The sequence below is a fragment of the Dipodomys spectabilis genome, unplaced genomic scaffold (genome assembly GCF_019054845.1).
Source record: "Dipodomys spectabilis isolate Male_0828 unplaced genomic scaffold, ASM1905484v1 ptg000621l, whole genome shotgun sequence".
Classification (NCBI taxonomy): domain Eukaryota; kingdom Metazoa; phylum Chordata; class Mammalia; order Rodentia; family Heteromyidae; genus Dipodomys; species Dipodomys spectabilis.
The window spans coordinates 1,155,878-1,174,338 of record NW_024871298.1 but is presented as its reverse complement, the minus strand read 5'-3'; the positions used below and the strand labels follow the sequence as shown (position 1 = coordinate 1,174,338).

At 48.5% G+C, this 18,461-nt stretch overlaps 1 protein-coding gene across 2 annotated transcripts; it reads left to right on the top strand.

The window, feature by feature from the left end:
• The first annotated feature begins 230 nt into the window (after positions 1 to 230).
• On the top strand, positions 231 to 16,809 carry Timd4 (T cell immunoglobulin and mucin domain containing 4). 2 transcript variants are annotated; one of them, XM_042671409.1, is made up of 10 exons: positions 231 to 299; positions 2,463 to 2,804; positions 3,893 to 4,162; positions 5,512 to 5,595; positions 5,710 to 5,790; positions 13,098 to 13,141; positions 14,084 to 14,162; positions 15,427 to 15,466; positions 15,756 to 15,881; positions 16,585 to 16,809. In XM_042671409.1, the coding sequence occupies exons 1-10, from the start codon at positions 242 to 244 to the stop codon at positions 16,667 to 16,669; spliced, it is 1,209 nt and encodes a 402-aa protein (XP_042527343.1). In that variant the 5' UTR covers positions 231 to 241; the 3' UTR covers positions 16,670 to 16,809. The 2 variants fall into 2 exon arrangements, with proteins under 2 accessions (XP_042527343.1, XP_042527344.1); XM_042671410.1 differs by lacking the exon at positions 15,756 to 15,881.
• The last annotated feature ends 1,652 nt before the right edge of the window (positions 16,810 to 18,461 follow it).

Below are 18,461 nucleotides of genomic sequence, written 5' to 3'. Positions count from 1 at the left end.
GACAGCCCGCAGTATCAGTGCACACGCTTGTGCCCCCACCCTGGCCACCAGGAGAGAAGGGTTCTGCACATTTTGTCCTACATCCCAAATCGAGGGTGACCGCTCACAATGCGGGGAAAAGGAAGATAAAGAGGCAAAAAAAAAAAAAAAAGGGGGAACTGAAATGAAAATATCCCACTCTGTCAGCAGTAAGTATGGTATAAGACTTGGGTGTTAGACAGACAGACAGACTTCTGTCAACATGGCCACAGGGCTTCTCATTCTCTGGCTGGCGATGGGACTCGGGTGGCTTTTTCCGAGTAAGTGTCTGCTGCTTTCTATGTGGGCTCCCTGTTGGAGAATATTATAGTGTAATAGTTTCTAGTATGCTCTTCCACTCCTCCAGGTGGAGGGTATCCCCTGCCTGTTACACAGGGATTTATCCGGAGGCTGGTTTGGGTTTTTTTTGGGGGGGGCGGTAATTTTATATGCTGATACTGGAAAAGAAAATTTCAGAATAAAACATAAGCACAATATATCCGAAAAACAAGGGCAAGAAATTCCATTTGCATGTTTTCTATCGCACAGCATCAAGGCAATTTATTCTCTTAAGAACCCTTGTTATAATAGCCACTGTACTCTTATTTTCAGGAGTGTTTAGTTGCTTTTTGTTTCCTTTTGTTTTGCTGGGGATGGCTTCAAGGAGAAAGGCTGTTTGATTGTTTGAGACAGGATCAGTACTTTGTTACCAGGCAGGTCTTCTGCCTTAGCTCCCTAACGGTGGGGGTTATACGTGTGTACTACCATATCTGGCTAAGGAGATAGTTCTTTTCTGCACATTGTGTCCAAGTTTTACATGAGCCATGTATGCCCAGTTTGGGCCAGGGAAGACATTCTGGGGTATACACCAAGCTGGCACTCTTCCTGGTAATTTGTATGGACACTGGGAGTCTGTGAATTGCTCCTTCTCTTCTGTGTGTGAGGGTCCTGAATGAGACCATCTACTGTCTAGGATAGTAGATAGGTATCTGTACAGGTGGGCCATTAGGGTGGGCCAGGGGGCTTTGTCTCCTGAATCCTTCTAGACAGACTCCCCCCTTCCCCCAAGAAACAACCCATAGGTTGGGAGTTATTCCTAGCCTTTCATGTGGTATGTGCATTTTTTTTCTTCTTGTCAGTCATGAGTCTTGAACACTGGGTCTGGGTGCTGTCCCTCAGCTCTTTAGCTCAAGGCAAGCCCTTTACTACTTGAGCCACAGCACAACTTCTGGTTTTCTAGTGGTTCATTGGAGATAAGAATCTCATGGACTTTGCTGCCCAAGCTGGCTTTCAACTGGGATCTTCAGATCTTAGCCTCCTGAGTAGCTAGGATGACAGGCGTGAGCCACCGGCGCCTGGCTTAAAGTCTGACTCTTACTGTTTTGACTAGTCTTCATGTTGCCCGTGAACTTGAGGTTTCACTGCAGTGTTTAATTATGCTGAAGTCTTTGGGGTCTTGAGCCACGTGTCCCGTTTGTGACTTGTGGATTTGTGGTGGGACACGGCATGCATCAAATGGGCTTTCCCAGCCTTGCTTGGAGGAAGTTGTACCTGGTGAACTGTTCTTTTTTTGTTTGGCTGGTTTGGTTTTATTAGTGACCATGAATTGTACACAAGGGGATTTTCATGGTGACATTTCTTTCTTTTTTTTTTTTTGGTCGGGTGTGGGACCTGAACTCTGGGCTGGGGCTCTGTCCCTCAGCTCTTCAGCTCAAGGCTAGCACCCTACCGCTTGAGCCACTTCTGGCTTTTTTCTGCTTATGTGGTGCTGAGGAATCGAACCCAGGGCCTCATGCATGTGGAGCAAGCGCTCTGTCCCTGAGCCACCTTCCCAGCCCCATCACGGTGACATTTCCATACATGTATGCAATGCACCCTCTGTCCACACCTTCCCCTTCCCAGCACTCTCCTTACACCCTTCCCCTTCTAAAATGATCTCAGCACATTCATTGGTTTATTTTTCTACATACATGCGGAGATCACTGGCACCTGCTGCCTCCTCTTTTGCCTGGACTGACCTCAGACCTCAATCCTCCGATCTCTGCCTCTCCAGTAGCGGAGATGACAGGCTTATGCCATCATGCGTGGGCCATGTTGGTTTTGGATGGGTTTGTATGAAATAGAAGAAGTGAAATTGAAGATTACAGGGTGGAGACTGTATTGACTAATATTCAAGATCAGCATGTTTTAATCTGCAAAAGGGCCTTGCTGTGGAAAGGAGTTTATAGAGACTCGGGGGGGTAGGGAGGTGGGGGGGGAAGCTCTGTCTCTGGCTTGGGTGGGGAGTAGGGAGGGGCATATGTGGATTCAGATTTTGGCAGCCCTGAAGGGTGTGTTGAAGTATGCTAAAGAAAGATACACAGATTCCAACCCTCTGGAATCTTCTGGAAGCATCGAGAGGCCTTCATCCATGTGATATCGATGTCTCCGTTATTTCCCTGCAGCACCTACATCAGCGGAGCGCACGGTGACGGGCACACTGGGCCAGGCGGTGATCCTGCCTTGTGTTTATTCATCATGGTCTCAGAGCCGCAACAGCATGTGCTGGGGGAAAGGCCCCTGCCCCAAGTCCAAGTGCACCCAGGAGCTCCTCCACACGGACGGGGCCAGAGTGATCGCAGGGAAGTTGGACAAATACCAGCTCCAGGGAGACATCCAGAAAGGCGACATCTCCCTGACCATCGCCAAAGCCGAGGAAGGGGATGCAGGCGTGTACTGCTGCCGCATCGAGGTGCCCGGCTGGTTCAACGACGTGAAGAGGAACATCCGCCTGCTGCTCAGGAGAGGTGAGCTCCAGGGAGGACGCTGGGGAAGGAGGAGGAGTCTGGGGGTGCCTGGGGCCCAGGATCCATGGATTGTGATGAAGAGGCGGTAACTTACGGAGCGAGTGGGAAGATTAGATTGAGAGTCAGGCCACAGAGCAGACATGGAAACCCCAGGACAACCACAGAAATGAATACAAGGGGTGTGTGGGAAGGAGAGGGGGCAGGAAACCAGATCAGGCTGAAGAGGGAAGTGCTCGTTACCTTAGGAAGTTGAACCCAGTGTTTTCAGATTTCCTGTGTGTGTGTGTGTGTGTGTGTGTGTGTTTCTTTCCTCTTCTGGTGGTCCTGGGATTTGAACTCTGGGACTCATACTTGCTAAGAAGGTATTCTACCACTTGAGATATGCCCCTCATCCTTTAGTTTTTAGTCTAGTTTGTTTTTTTTCCCCCAGATAGGGTCTCGTGCTTTTGCCTGGCCTAGCTCTGAACACGTCTGCCTCCAGAGTAGCTGCGATTGTGGGCATGCGCCCACCCTGCCTGTCTGTCTCTCGGCTTTTCAATTTGTATGTGAGCTAGCATGGAGGCTTCTTCCTCTCCCCTCTTCCCATATTGGTTGATTTCGAAATAATAAGGAAAAAACTGTTCTATGAAGTCAGTTGAATGCGTGGTGGGGCGGCTGTGCCTTGGAAGCAAATAGTTAGTGACTTCTGGTGCGGGGTCAGGACATGGCGTTTGGAGACAACCCCGGCAGAGTTCAGGCTTTGTCTGCTGTTCCTATCAGGTGCTTTTTGATAAGAATTTGGGGACTCTGGATTAGATTGTCACCAGGCCCAGCGGCAGTAATCCAAGCACAGCGATTGTCTGTTTGAGACAAGACCTCCTTGTCGGAGTTGGAAGCAGGGGTTGGACGTACTTACAGGTGCAGTAGAAGGAGTAAAGTCTAGATCGGGAGAGACAGGGATGGAGGCAGTGAGCATTTCAGCGAGCAATCCACGCTTCCCCCCCTGGGCACCAGGTGAGGGACACAGACAGGGAGAACTGAAGGTCACAGGTACACATGGGTTTCCTTCCCCTCTGCTTGGGGCCACTCACCTCTTCCCCCGGTGTCAGCCCCCAAACCCAAGGTCCCAACGACAACAAGTCCAACAACCACCCCTCGCCCAACCACCGCCCTTCACCTGACGACCACCACCGAGGGGCCTCCGACCGCAGTCATGGCCACATCTGCTCTCACAACCAGAGCACCGCCGCAGACCAGCGCTTCCCCCGTCCTCCCAACCGCGGGGACCACGTGCCCCGCGCCCAGCTCCAGTCCCCTCCCACAGCCATCCACACCCCTCAGCACTGAGACCTCCACCGGCCCGTCCACCGCAGCTGCAGGTGAGCGCTGACAGGGCTGGCCCTTCTACGGGAAGGGACGGATGTGTCTTGGGTTTATTTACAAGCGATGGGGGAGCTCCAGGAGAACTTGCTGGTGTGTGTGTGTGTGTGTGTGTGTGTGTGTGTGTGTGAGAGAGAGAGAGAACACAGAGAGAGAGTGGAGAATAATGATATGGCTCACTTAACTGTTCCTGTTGTTTGTTTTATGAGATCTTTTTCCTGTTTCTTTTCCTCGGTGTTTTTGAAAAGTCAGCATTTGGGGTTTTCCACTTGACCTCCCAGGCATCTCAAAGTAGTTGCTTATTGAAGCACTAGAAAGGTCATTCTGGGTTAGGCTCAGCTCTCAGGACTGAACCTTGGCGGGCATGTGAGCTTCACTTGAGCAAAGGCCTCTCGATGCCTTGGAATGGCCCTGGGAGCTGAATATTTCTTTTTCTTTTCTTTTGCCAGTCATGGGGCCTGAGCTTTTGTAGTCAAGGTTAGCTGTGCTACCACTTAGAGCCACAGCTCCCCTTCTAATTGGAGATAAGAATCTCACAGACTTTCCTGCTCAGGCTGGCTTTGAACCGTGATCCTCAGATGTCGGACTCCTGAGTAGCTGGGATTACAGGCATGAACCACTGACACCCAGCTCCTTTCTGAATATTTCTTAGCCCTGGATCTTGTACCTCTTAGGTTGACAGGCTTGTCAAAAGCCTCCTCTCCCGTCATTAGATTTTCACCTCTGATTCTGAGCCAGAGCCTTGAAAAGGACCATGAGCCTGTTTTCCTAGGCTGTTCAGCTGTCTGCAGGAGGCCTGGCTAATTCAAACAGCTTTGCAATATTAAATCAGCAAATTGTAGTGCACTCTGGGCAGTCACTAACATCCCTGAACTCTAAATACATTTTTGTATATATTGGTTTGAAAAGACTCATCCTAGGCTAGGTGCCGGTGACTCATGCCTGTAATCCCAGCTACTTAGGAGGCTGAGATTTGAGGATCACAGTTCAAAGCCAGCCCAGGCAGGGAAAGTCTGTGAAACTCTCATCTCCAATAAACGACTCAGAAAAAGCCATAAGTATGCGGTGGCTCAAGTGGTAGAGCGCTAGCCTTGAGCACAAAGAGGCTCAAGGAGAGCAATCGGGCCGAGTTCAAGCCTCAGGACCAGTTTAAAAAACAAACAAAAAAAAGACCCATCCTAAAACATGTAGATGTTTTCTTTCTAAAAATGGAGGGAAACTGGAAATCTAAAAAGCAGCACAATGACGGTGGAAAAGGAATAGCCCTAAATTCCGCTACCCACCACAAACCCCAGTGAACACCGCCATTCGCAGTTGATTTTCATCAGCCTTTTTTTTCCTCTTCCAGAATCAGAGACCTCTCTTCAATCCACCAACTCCCCCGGAGCCACAGAGGCCCCTCCTGCAGACTCTGCCTTGCCCATGTCCAAAGGTGGGTCCACTGCCCCCCTCCACCTTTCAGAACGGGGAGCGAGGGTTTATTTGCCATACTGCTGCAGGCTGGAAGCTCCACCTCTCTCTTTCTTTCTCTTTTCTTTCTCCAAAGGGATGGAAGGCTGGGTTCTCTGGTCCCAATCCCCCGCCATGAAAAGGGGAAGGAAAGACATGGAGCCGTCTAGGTCTGGAGGTAAGGGAGCTGTGTTCCAGCCACTGGCTTGTCTCTGGCCGTGGGAACAATCTACTCTGTGTCTTGGGATTCAGCTGCTTTGGTTCCCATGGGGTCATAGCCCACATCGTCCTAGGAGCTAGAGCAAAAGGGAAACTGGCTACATGGCTTCTGTGGCTTCTGTGGCTTTGGCTCTGTTCCGGAGCCCCTCTCCAGCTCTTCCTTCTTCCTCAGCAACGTGGGCCTTGAAATCTGAAAGCATAGCCAGGAAGTCACCTATTCATTTTGCAACCTATTGTTGATCTGTGGTAAGTCGCACACACAGTACTCGAATGCACTTTCGTTAGTTGGACATAAGCATATTGGAAGCAAACATCTCATTGACTCTGTACCTTCAACTCCAGCCTCTTGCTCTGTGACCCTCTGTGTTATTAGTTGAAGGTGAGTATGCTACATCTTTTTTCCCATTCCCTTAAGTGTATGTTTGCACAGAGAAATACCTACTTTTGTTTGTGGTGTAGGTGTGTATGCGTGTACAGGGGCTTGAACTCAAGGCTAGTCCTCTACCACTTGAACTACATCTTCACTTTCAGCTTTATGGTAGTTAATTGGAGATAAGAATCTCTTGGACTTTCCTTCCCTGGGCTGGCTTTGGGCTGTGATCCTCAGATCTCAGCATCCTGAGTAGCTAGGATAACAGGCTATTTGAGCTGCTTGTGTGTATGTGTGTATGTGTGGGCTTTTTTTTTGTTTTAAGCCATCATACCAGATGCTGCCTTTACATCTGGCTTTCTTCACTGAGTATTATGTATTGGACCACATTTGTTTTCAGTCCGTGTAGAGATCTGCATTTCTCAGTTGCTGGATAATATGGTGCTTATTGTATTGATCACCTATTGGATGGCATTTAAATTGCTCCAGTGTTTCTGTATTCTGATAGTATTATGTGAACATCTCTGAGTATGCATGTTTCCTTAAGCACATACACAGGTGCTTCTGAATGTAGGCCAGGAATCAAGAAGTAGAAATGCTCGCTTAACAATCCTAGTGTGTTGGGCTGGGAAGGTGGCTCAGTGGCAGAGTGCTTGCCTTACATGCATGAGGCCCTGGATTCGATTCCTTAGCACCATATAACCAGAAAAGGCCAGAAGTGGCACTGTGACTCAAGTGGTAGAGCCTTGAGCTGAAGGGCTGAGGGACAGCGCCCAGGCCCAGAGTTCAGGCCCCACAACCAAAAAGAAAAAAGAAAAAAAAAATCCTGGTGTATACTATGCAATTGAATTGCAATCATAAACTCGTCCTTGAGACCATTTATCTATCTACCCATAGAGTATCTGATTTCCCAAATTCTCCCCACCCTTGATGTGATCAATTGTTATCAATTTTTTCACTCTTCTGAGAGTATATGTTGGGTTCCTCCCCTCCCCCCCCTTGTTCTGATTAGCAAAGAGTTTAGGTTCATTCTATGTATTTGTTCATCAGAAAATAGTTGTCCCTTAACCTTGTGCAGATCTCCCTCACAGAGGCCTAGAAGTTAGCCCTGGAGGGAGGGGCAGGGGTGAGTGTAAAGGGGGTCTGGGGGGGAATTCAGACCATACATCCAGATAAGGGCGAGCTTCTGTGGAAAAGCTGAGAGCTCCCGCTAACCCATTCAGCGGAAAGACAGAGATCTATACCAGGAGTCCACAACTCAGGGAAAGTGGGGTGCCAAGATCAAACACTCTGTTTATGGTGTATGGAAAAGGTGGAGCATTACTTTGTGAGAAACCGGAAGGTAGCAAGTAGAAAATTGATTGAGGGAACTGGGAAGGTGGCTCAGTGGTAGAGCGCTTGCCTTGCATGCCTGAGGCCCTGGGTTCGATTCCTCAGCACCACATAAGCAAAAAGAAAAAAGCCGGAAGTGGCGCTGTGGCTCAAGTGGTAGAGCGCTAGCCTTGAGCTGAAGAGCTGAAGGACAGCGCCCAGGCCCAGAGTTCAGGCCCCACGACCGGACCTCCCCCCCCAAAAAAAAAAAAAAAAGAAAAAGAAAATTGATTGAGGGTAGACAGAGTGCCCCCCAAACTCTTACCCTTTGTTCCATTGAAATCTGGGACTATTTTACGTCAACTTGATGATAATGATGATGATGATGATGTCTGTTGTGGAGCTTGAACTATGGGTCTGGGTGCTGTTGGTCAGCTCTTCAGCTCAAGGCTAGTGCTCTACCACTTCAGCCACAGCACCACTTTACATTTTCTGTGGTTTATTGGAGATAAGAGTCTCATGGACTTTCTGGGCTGGCTTTGAACTACGATCCTCAGATCTCAGCCTCCTGAGTAGCTAGGATGACAGGAGTGAGCCACCAGTACCCGGCTTTTTTTTTTTTTTTAACCTTCTAGCCTGTCCCTCATAATTTTCATTTTATCCTCCTGGACCAAAAGATTTCTGCAGTATCTGCTGTCAGCCCTGCTACTGCTGAAGAGGGGCTTGCTATAAGAAGGCTCAACCAAGCTGGGTGCTGGTGGCTCATTCCTGTCATCCTGGCTACTCAGGAGGCTGAGATCTGAGGATCACGTTCAAAGCCAGCTTGGTCAGGAAAGTCCATAAAACTCTTAACTCCAATAAACTACTCAGAGAAAGCAGGAAGTGATGCTGTGGCTCAAGTGGTAGAGCACTAGCTTTGAGCAAAAGAAGCTTAGTGACAGTGCCCAGGCCCAGCGTTCCAGCCCCACGACCAACAAAAACAAAACAAACAAAGAAGCGTTAAGGGTGATCACCTATGAATGAACGTTTAAGGAAGCGTGAATACTCAGCCCCCCTCCCTCCTCAATTACCTAATTGTGTGTTTGCATGTGCACATATTTTTATATGGGAGTGAGGAGTCTAGAATTTGTGTTTTAGATTCTCAAACCCTTTTTCCATGCCTCCAACGGTTAGGAACTATATAATCCAATCATGAACACAACCCACAGTGATAATAATAAAAACCTCTGATGAAGGTAGGAGAGAGTTGTTTATTTTCTTCCTCTCAGAAGTCTATTCGAGGAGGGAAAATGCTCCTATTAGGTTCAGTCACTTCTTTTCTTGCTTGGTACCCAGGATATTCCCTAAAGATTCATTCCTTATTGTTTATGAGTTCCCAAGCCCGAGCAAACGCAGCCGTTTGATGATGCCATTTCCTTAATAAAACCACACAGCCCGGGTGAAGTTCCTTTCTGATTATGTCTCAGGATGGGTTTTTATACTACCTCATTATCCCCAGCCCTTTCTTCCTAGTCCATTCTGCCCTAGCCTTCTGAGTAGCCTGGGATGTGGCGGTAAGACAGAGCACTATATGGAGAGTCTGGAGTGTCATGGTTATATCCGTGTTTGCAGTGATTATTTTCCTTTTAGAATCTCAAGTGAGTTACTCGCTCTGTGCTTTTCTGCTTCCTCAAAATAGTAAATAGGATAATAGCAGTGTGTATGTTACAGAGCTGTAAGGGAAGGGAACTCGCGACACACAAAAAAAGCCTAGTGTGTAATTATTGACAGGTAAATGATAGTCGTTGCCAAGGGTTCTTGATTTCTTCCTTCTTTCCGTCTCTGATGTATTTCCATTCACACACCTTCCATTGCGGGTTAATAGAGGCCACTTCCCGCCTTCTCTCAGCCGACTTGCTATTCCTGCTAAGTACATAGACACTCTTTAGTTTTATGATATTTTAACTGCTAATCACACGAGGGAAATGGCCAACAAGTGACAAAAATCACCAAGTTAGGGAAGTTTAAAAAGCTTCAAAAAAATCCCTCATGGTGGTAATTCTCTACTATTAGAGCCAGTGTTGGGATTTTTGATCCTCCTCCTCCTCCTCCTCCTCCTCCTCCTCCTCCTCCACCTCCTCCTCCTCCTCCTCCTCCTCCACCTCCTCCTCCTCCTCCTCCTCCTCCTCCTCCTCCACCTCCTCCTCCTCCTCCTCCTCCTCCTCCTTCTTCCCCTCTTCTCCCCCCTCCTCCCCCCTCCTCTCCTCCTCCTCCTGTTTTCCTCCTCCTCCCCTCCTCTTCCTCCTCCTCCTCCTCCTCCTCTCCCTCTCCCTCTCCCCCCCCCCTCCTCCTCCTTCTTTGGATGGTTTCTGTAGACCTTGTGATGGTTGGGTTTCAGTGCAGGGGTAGATGTCATTCATCTCACCACCCTCTGTTTGCTCACGACGAGGGAGTTCCGCGCTGTGATCAAGGCTTGAAAACCAAGTCATGGATGAAAGAGCATGGCAGTCTAAGGTACCATTCAAGGGCTCCCAGAGCGATTTGACGTTCTAGAAGGCACTCCCAATGATGTGTCTTGAAGAAGCTCACTGGACCACACAGCACCGTGGAGGGAGAGTCTGGGACTTACCGCTGGGTTCAGGGATATTTTTTGTATGTATGTATGTATGTATTTTTGTCAGTCGTGGGGCTTGAACTCTGGGCCTGGATGCTGTCCCTGAGCTCTTCAGCTCATGGTTAGCGCTCTACCACTTGAGTCACAGCGCCACTTCTGGTTCTCAGGTGGTTCACTGGAGATAAGAGTCTCATGGACTTTCCTGCCTGGGCTGGCTTTGAACTGTGATCCTCAGATCTCAGCCTCCTGAGTAGCTAGGATGAGCCACCGATGCCCAGCTCTAAGGGATATTAATTTTGTGAGTCCAAGAACTGCTGGAGGTGAGAGGCGAGGGTAGGGACAGTAGTTCTCTGTAGAACACTACTCAATGAACGCGATGGGAAACAGGCTCAGAAAAAGGCCAGCGGTTTGAGCGAGGCCTGGCAAGGAGTAAGAAGGCGGTGGAGACCAGACCCGGTTCTCCTGATCTGGCCACTGCACAGTCCACTCCTGAAGTATGAGGATTGACTGTTCCTCAGCCCTTATACGGATCATGATACCCAGCAACCGGCAGGAAGCCAGAACAGAACGGCTTCAAACATAACGCAACTGTAGCACCCGTGAGAGCTTCGGGGTCAGGCTGGAGATATTGAACCCTGCCTGAGTCTCACAATAAACTCTTCTTGGTTTTACAGGCCCAGAGTGGAGTGAGGGAAGGGGGCTTTGCATCTTTCTTCTTTGCCAAGTCAGCCCCAGTTTCACTGTCCGAAGAAAGCCTCCCTGTGTGTGCGTGTGGGGTGTTGAGTGTCAGTGTGTGAGACTGTGGAGTGTGTTGATCCTGAGGCCCAGATGCCAGCCTTTAGTGTTTGTTGTTTTTGATCAGAGTGATGCTCTACCATTTGAATCATAGCCCCACTTCTGGCTTTTTGGTGGTTAGTTGGAAATAATCTCTTGGACTTTTCTGCCTGGGACTAGCTTCAAACCTTTGTGCTCCGATCTCAGCCTCCTGAATAGCTAGGATTGCAGACGTGAGCCATGGGTGCCTGGCTTGAGGGTTTTTTTGTTTTTGTTTTTGGTCAGTCTTGGGGCTTGAACTCTGGGCCTGGGCACTGTCCCTCAGCTCTTCAGTTCAAGGCTAGCACTCTACCACTTGAGCCACAGCGCCACGTCCGGTTTTCTGGTGGTTGATTGGAGATAAGTGTCTCACAGACTTTCCTGTCTGGGCTGGCTTTGAACCATGATCCTCAGATCTCAGCCTGCTGAGTAGCTAGGATGACAGGCATGAGCCACCGGCACCTGGATGAACTTGAGTTTGTAAATAATTTTGTGGCCTTATCAGCAAAGGGAGGCTCACTTCTGTTCACAGATGTTGCAAGATGAGGAGAGAGACGAAGAGGGGCAAAGGGAAGGCCTCCCACTCCTCTGCCCCATCAAAGGAACAATGGGGGAGACGGCGGTGGGAGAGAAAAAGCCAGCTAAGGCAATAGAGGGGAGACACCAAGGAGCAGGCTGGGAGCCCCACAGTAGAGGGTCACATTCTGCTGTGTACATTCTGCTGCCTTTTTGTACTACTTCTCTATGGAAGGTGGTCTTGAGGATCGAAGGGCCAGGAAACACAGCATGGAATCTAGCAGGTGCTTTGACAATGCTCTCTAGCCGGGCAGCACTTCCCAATTGAGCCTCAGGCATTTTGTGAGGAAGGGGAAAAAAATACGTTTTCTCTGGTCTCCTTGCAGCAGCGTTAGTTTGCAAAACACTCTCCCGTTAGATCACTCCAATAAAACCACCCCTGGGCTGGCTTTCCGTTGGGTACATTCAATTTCAGGCATAGCTATCAGAAATAATTACACGACCACAGCGTTCTGCCAAAGCGGGGGTAGGAGTCTGAATTCCCACCTGCAATTTCTCGCTCCCAAGGGATAACGGGCGAGAGAAGAGCGGCAACCACTTAGTTGCAGGACACAAAAGCTGTGTGAATTTCTTCCACGGGTGGTTAAGGCTCTTACACGTCCAGCCAGTCACTTTCCCAGAGGAACCAATGAAACTGTGGGGCTCTAAGTGTGAGCCTTCCAAAACCTGGCACATGACTCCTTTGCCTAATTCTCAAGGGAAGCCAGGAGACAAACTTGATTGATTTCGGTAATGATCAGCTTAGATGATAATCATAGTCAGGCCTTTTGTTTTCCTGTGCAGGTTTGATGTAGTATATCTGCCTAGGGTTTTGTAGCAGGTATAAGGACATCTTCTTGGATGTCAAGAACAGCTTCCAACCTGCTCTTCCTTCCTCTGATTGGTCCTCTTCTCCATGCTCCGCCCTCCTCTTACTGCTCATGCTCCACAGCAGTCCTGCTGGAAGTCAGCCTTTGGGTTTCTCGTTCACTAAGGACGCTGTTGCCAAGATGCTGGTAACTTCCAAGTCAGTATCTCTGATGCCATCTCCTGGGTTTTATTCCATTTCTAATACATACCAGACAACAGAATGATAGAAACTTTTTTTTTTTTTGTGGGGCTTGAACTCAGGGCCTGGGCACTGTCCCTGAGCTTCTTGGTCCTCAAGGCTAGTGCTGAGCCACAGCACCAGTTTTGGTTTTTTGAGTGGTTAGTGATAAGAGTCTCTCGGGGACCTTTCTGCTGAGGCAGGCTTTGAACCATGATTCTCAGATCTCAGCCTCCTGAGTAGCTAGGATTACAGGCTTGAGCCACCAGTGCCCAGCATGATTTCTTACTGGATAGAAAGCCTTAATGTATCTTTAGAGCCTATAGAAACGTCTGTGCCCGCCTATGAAGTGGAGATGTTCCTGTGGCATAATTTTGGCAAGCAGATCAACATTCAATTAGAACCCTATCAAAACAAATGTGCATAACTAATTATGCAAAAGAGCAAAGATGGTAGTGAAGAATTAAACACATCAGCTGAACTCCCAGGTGGCCTGTGAGGTACCTTTATCCGAAGGGGGATTTTTATTTTCCCACAGGAAATGTAACTATTCCCTTCATTCTTCCTTCCCACCAGATCAGAAGAAAAACACTGGGCACAGTAATGGCGAATCAAATCAGGTAAAGTGCATGATAGGTTTTTACGCCAGTGGATGAGAGAGAGAATATTGCTAAGTGGCAAAATGTCTCACAACCATTATGAAATAGTCAAAGGATCTGTATAGCTGTACTCTAGGCAGAAATCATATCGATTGTTACTTTTATATATGGAGTAGACGGCCCACATCATCATGGTCTGGAGGGAGGAAGGGAGGCCAAGAAAGGAGAAAGGTGGGAAGGAAGGAGAGGGGAGGGGTAGAAGAGAATGCCTGTGTTGCTGGCTTTCTTTTCCCAGGGCCTGGGCCTTGTCCCTGAACTCTTTTGCTCAAGGCTAGCACTCTCTCCCTTCTCCACTTCTAGTTTTCTGGTGGTTCATTGGTGATAAGAGTCTCACGGACTTTTCTGCCTGGGCTGGCTTTGAACCGCGATCCTCAGATCTCAGCCTTCTAAGCAGCTAGGATGACAGGCGTGAGCCACCAGCTCCTGGCATCATTTTCTTTCTTCTTTTTTTTTTTTTTTGGTCCGGTTGTGGGGCCTGGACGATGTCCCTCAGCTCTTCAGCTCAAGGCTAGCGCCCTACCACTTGAACCACAGCGCCACTTCCGGTTTTCCAGTCGTTTATTGGAGATTAGAGCCTCATGGAGTTTCCTGCCCGGGCTGGCTTTGAACCGTGATCCCAGCCTCCTGAGTAGCTAAGATTACAGGCGTGAGCCGCCAGCGCCCAGCTAATCAGATCTTTTTAAATCTTCAGGTTCAACAGACCTGAGGATGTCTAAGATTTAGGGAACTTTGGGGGCTATGTGTAAAGTCTTAGATGTTTCAGAAGTTTATACGATCTGATGAACGGGCTGACGTTGGTTTGACATTTGAGACATAGTTGGTCCAAACATGGCCAAGCTGCTGGTAATGAGTGTTTGCCATCCAGGGCAGGGCTGATGGCTTCACCCCTCCCTGTCTCTCCAGGTCAGCGTCCCCCTGATCATTGCCTCCACCATGGGATTTGTGCTGTTCCTGGCTTTCCTCTTGGCATTTCTCCTGCGAGGTAGGTGGCAGGGAGCCCTTAGCGCCGAGGTAACTCCAGCAAGATCTGGGGGTGGGCAGTTCCTGCCTTCCCACCTATCCTTAAAGAGGTTCAGACTTACCGCTGGCCCCTCTACTGCGTGGGAGGGCTCCTAGCCCTCTTCTCCATGACTGTGCTAATGGCTGGTGTGTTGTCCTGCTCGTTAGCCTTGATATTTTGGACAGGAAAAACAAGAGTAAGTGCACCTACATTGCTTAAAACTGGCTATCTGTCAGCCCTAACACGGTATTCTTTATTTCTGGAGTGGGCAAGACGAGGGGGAAATTCAGGGCCAGTAACTCCCTCAGCCATTTTTTGCTCCAGTCTGGTGTTCTACCACTTGAGCCACACAGCTCTCTATTTCTGGGGTTTTTTTTTGGCCTGTTAACTAGAGGTAAGTGTCTCATTGACTTTTCCTGCTAGGGCTGGCTTCAAATTGCGATCCTCAGATCTCAGCCTCCTGAATATAGCTAGGATTTCAGGTATGAGCCCCCAGCACCCAGTCATTTTGGGGGCTTTTTATAAATTGGGGGTTGGATCAGTGGTCAGTCCCTCTGACACAGGGTGGCATGCATCCTGATTAGACCAGCAAGCTGATCAGGGTGGAGTTTTGTCCAGAAATACGTCTGAGTTTCTGAGTACTGTGATATTTTTAGAAAAGGAAATACCTGGGCTGGGAAGGTGGCTCAGTGGTAAAGTGCCTGCCTTGCATGCATGAGGCCCTGGGTTCGATTCCTCAGCACCACATAAGCAGAAAAAAAAAAGCTGGAAGTGGCGCTGTGGCTCAAGTGGTAGAGTGCTAGCCTTGAGCTGAAGAGCTGAGGGACAGCGCCCAGGCCCAGAGATCAGGCCCCACGACTGGACCCCCTCCCCCCCCCCCCCAAAAAAAGAAAATACCTGTCAGGTCTGCAAAAGATAAGCAAGGAGCTAGACACCTGAGATTCGTGCCTGTAATCCTAGCTACTCAGGAGGTTGAGATGTGAGGATCACGGATTCTTAGCTAGCCCAGGCAGGAAAAGAGAGAGATTCTTGTCTCCAACGAACTAGCAAAAGGCCAGAAGTAGAGCTGTGGCTCAAATGGTAGAGCACCAGCCTCAAGTGACTAAGCTGACAGTGCCCCAAGTTCAAGCCTCAGTATCAACCAAAACAAAAACAAAGTAAGCAAAGTTGGGCGAGACCCTGTACCAAAGGAAGTTATTAGGTTTGACACAGCTATCTTGCTTATACTGTGGCCTTACCTTTGCAGGAAAATTGACGAAAACCAACTGTTTGCAGAAACACAAGAGGTAATTCATGGTGCCAGGCTCCTGTTGCCCTGATCTTACAGATGATTAGAAAGAGGCTGTAAGATGTGTGCAAGGTGGAAAAGACTGGGGCCTCATTTCTGGGGTTCAGTTCCTCTTAACCCTTGACCATTAACCCTGGGGTATGATCCAAAGGGAAATGTCAAGACAGGTGTCCTTAGTAGAAAGAGGACTTGAAATGTCAGAACACAATAAAGAACATTTAGAATATTATTCCTGGGATGTGTTTCCCCTGTCCCCAATCCAGTTTTGGGTTATCGTTCATGCTCAGCTTATCAGTGGAGATGGGAGTCTCACGGACTTTTTACCCCACTTGGCATCGAAGCATGCATTCTCCAGATCTTTGCCTCCCAAGCTGGGCTTACAGGTGTGAGCTGCCAAGCCTGGCTGGAGACAGGTGCGTTTCTTTTTGTTGTTGCTGTTGTTTCCCCCACAGTTGGAAAATAAACAGTATTTGAAGAGTTTCTGAAATTGAATTTTGGGCATCTGGCCTGTTCTATGCATTTGGGGGGAAGAAATAAAAAGATGGAATGTAAGTTGTTAATGAACGATTTACTTTCATTAACTAACTGTACCACTACAATGTTGGCCAGCAAATTCTGTTTGTTTGTTTTGTCCTGGTCCATGGGCTTGAACTCAGGGCCTAAGAAGTCTTTGTTCTCAAGGCTAGTGCTCTACCACTTGAGCCAGAGCACCACTTCTAGCCTTTTCTAAGTAGTTTTTCGGAGATGAGAGTCTCACAGACTTTTCTTCCTAGGCTGGCTTTGAACCACGATCCTCAGCTCTCAGCCTCCTTAATAGCTAGGATTGCCACTGCTGTCCAGCTTGATCCTCAAATTAGAATGAAGAAGTAGGAAGTTGCCCCTGGAGATGCTCTTGGTTAAATAAATGCATTTAGATCACCACTTTCTGCTTTGCTAAGAGAGCCATTGCTCTTTCTTAGCATACATTGGTAACGCCAATCATGGCCGGCAGTCGCAGTTTCTGTAAGCTCTAGTCCTGGACAGCGGGGGCATTCCTTAGGAACACCTGTGTTTTTGTCTGGCTTGTTCTGGTGACGTTGGCCTTGCCTTGCTCATCGCGTCTGCTCTGCCTTGCAGGCTGGACACCACTGGAGAAAGCAAAACGGTGCTAGATGACTTGCAACATGGCGGAGACGACGAAGAGGGACTCTTCACCCTCTAACTCTCAACTTCTCTCAGGACTCTCAACATCTCTCCCGACTGGGCACGGGGGATGACACCCCAGGGTCCAAATAGGTCCCAGCATGGTTTCATTTTTGTTGGGTTCATTTTTCATTTTGAACGTGCCATCTTTTCCATGGAGGTAATGGGTCCAGTCTCTTTTTAATTTCACACATGAAAGGTACCGTAGAGACCACATCTTAACATGGTCTCTGTCCACACTTTAGTCTGTGCTGTAGGATCTTTGCTCAGGGTCCTTCAATACTTTGAAGAACTCGTTGCTGTCCTCATATGAGTTCAGACAATGTCAGGGTCATTGTGAGAGTCAGAAATACTGCAAGTAAGATCTGTCTCCTGTTTGCTTCTGCCTCTTGGTCCTAGATAAACACTGGGACCTGGGGGACCTCTGCTCCTGGCTAGCTTTCCTGAGGGTGGAAAAAGAACATCACAGGTCTCTAAATTGCCTTGCTTCTGGGACATGATTTCTGCTCCCTTCTCTTCTCTTCATTCCCTGTGTGTGACCATCTCTCCTTTTCTCTCTTGGGGGCACAGAGTGCCCAGCTTCTGATACCATAGGAAAACCCAGAGTCTGTACATAGAATCACACCATAATTCAGACTCCTGCCCCTTCCCTTCCCTTTCCACCTTCCCTTTCTCCCCACCCCCTTTCTTTTCTTTCTTGTTGGTTGTAGGGCTTGAACTTAGGGCATGGACACTGTCTCTGAGCTCTTGTGCTCAAGGCTAGTGCTCTACAACTTTGAGCCACAGCACCACTTCCCTTTTTCGGGTGGTTCATTGGAGATAAGAGTCTCATGGCTTTTCCTGCTGGGGCTGGCTTTGAACCACGATCCTCAGATCTCAGCCACCTGAGTAGCCAGGATTACAAGCATAAGCTGCTGGACTATCAGACTCATTTCTGACGCCTCAGTTTTCTATTATTTTCAGTTTCACACTGGAGTGTCTTTAAAGGAGACCTTACTGTTACGTCTTTACTCTTCCTCGGGAGAGCATAAGGTGGTGAATGACAGAGCAGAGCCACTATCTGGGTGTGAGGGTGAGCCACTCACAGCCAGTTCCTGTGTCTTTTGTGGCCATTTGCTCCTCGGTAGGAACAGGCTATTTGGAAAACTTCAGTAATAACCAGCCCGAGGAGCCCCGAGAAACACATCAAAGCAAACACTTGTTGAATGAATCAGCACTAAAAATGTGTGGACTGAAGCCATGGTTCAAGTGGTAGAGCATCAGCCATGAGCAAGCAAGCCACGTGAACACGAGGCCCTAAATTCAGGCCCTGGTACACACACACACACACACACACACACACACACACACACACACACACACACACACACACACACACACACACAATCTCAATGAGATCTGCTTCTGGCCAGCTGCTGGGGGAACATGAGCAGATCTGAAAGACACTCATTCCTCTAATAACATTCAATCACTTGCAAAGCAATAGAATCATAAATGGGCCAGCATGGAGTCTTTTGGTCTTTTGTTGGATTTCTTCTCTTTTGACCTTGTAACAAAAACAAAGCAAAATAAAGTTGGCCTCCTTGTTTGGCTAGGGCAGCCTAGAGGTTTTGTGTTCTGTTAGGTCCCTCAGCCTCACTAGAAAGCCCCTCTCTGGACATCGGGTGACAATGGGTCCAGGACAGCCTCCTGCATTCTGTTGGTGTTGAACAGAATGACAGGGTTGGCTCCATCGATAGACGTAATGACCAGCAGGTTGGTGTCCTCTCTGTGTTCCGTCATGAGTCTTATTACTGTTGGTGTCAGGTGCA

Bases quoted from the DNA above. Each gene is read 5' to 3' on its own strand.
- Timd4 (XM_042671409.1), top strand. From the start codon at position 242: ATGGCCACAGGGCTTCTCATTCTCTGGCTGGCGATGGGACTCGGGTGG. The intron at 2,805-3,892 runs GTGAGCTCCAGG...CCCCGGTGTCAG, and splicing joins CCGCCTGCTGCTCAGGAGAG to CCCCCAAACCCAAGGTCCCA. The intron at 15,882-16,584 runs GTGCGTTTCTTT...TCTGCCTTGCAG, and splicing joins CCAAGCCTGGCTGGAGACAG to GCTGGACACCACTGGAGAAA.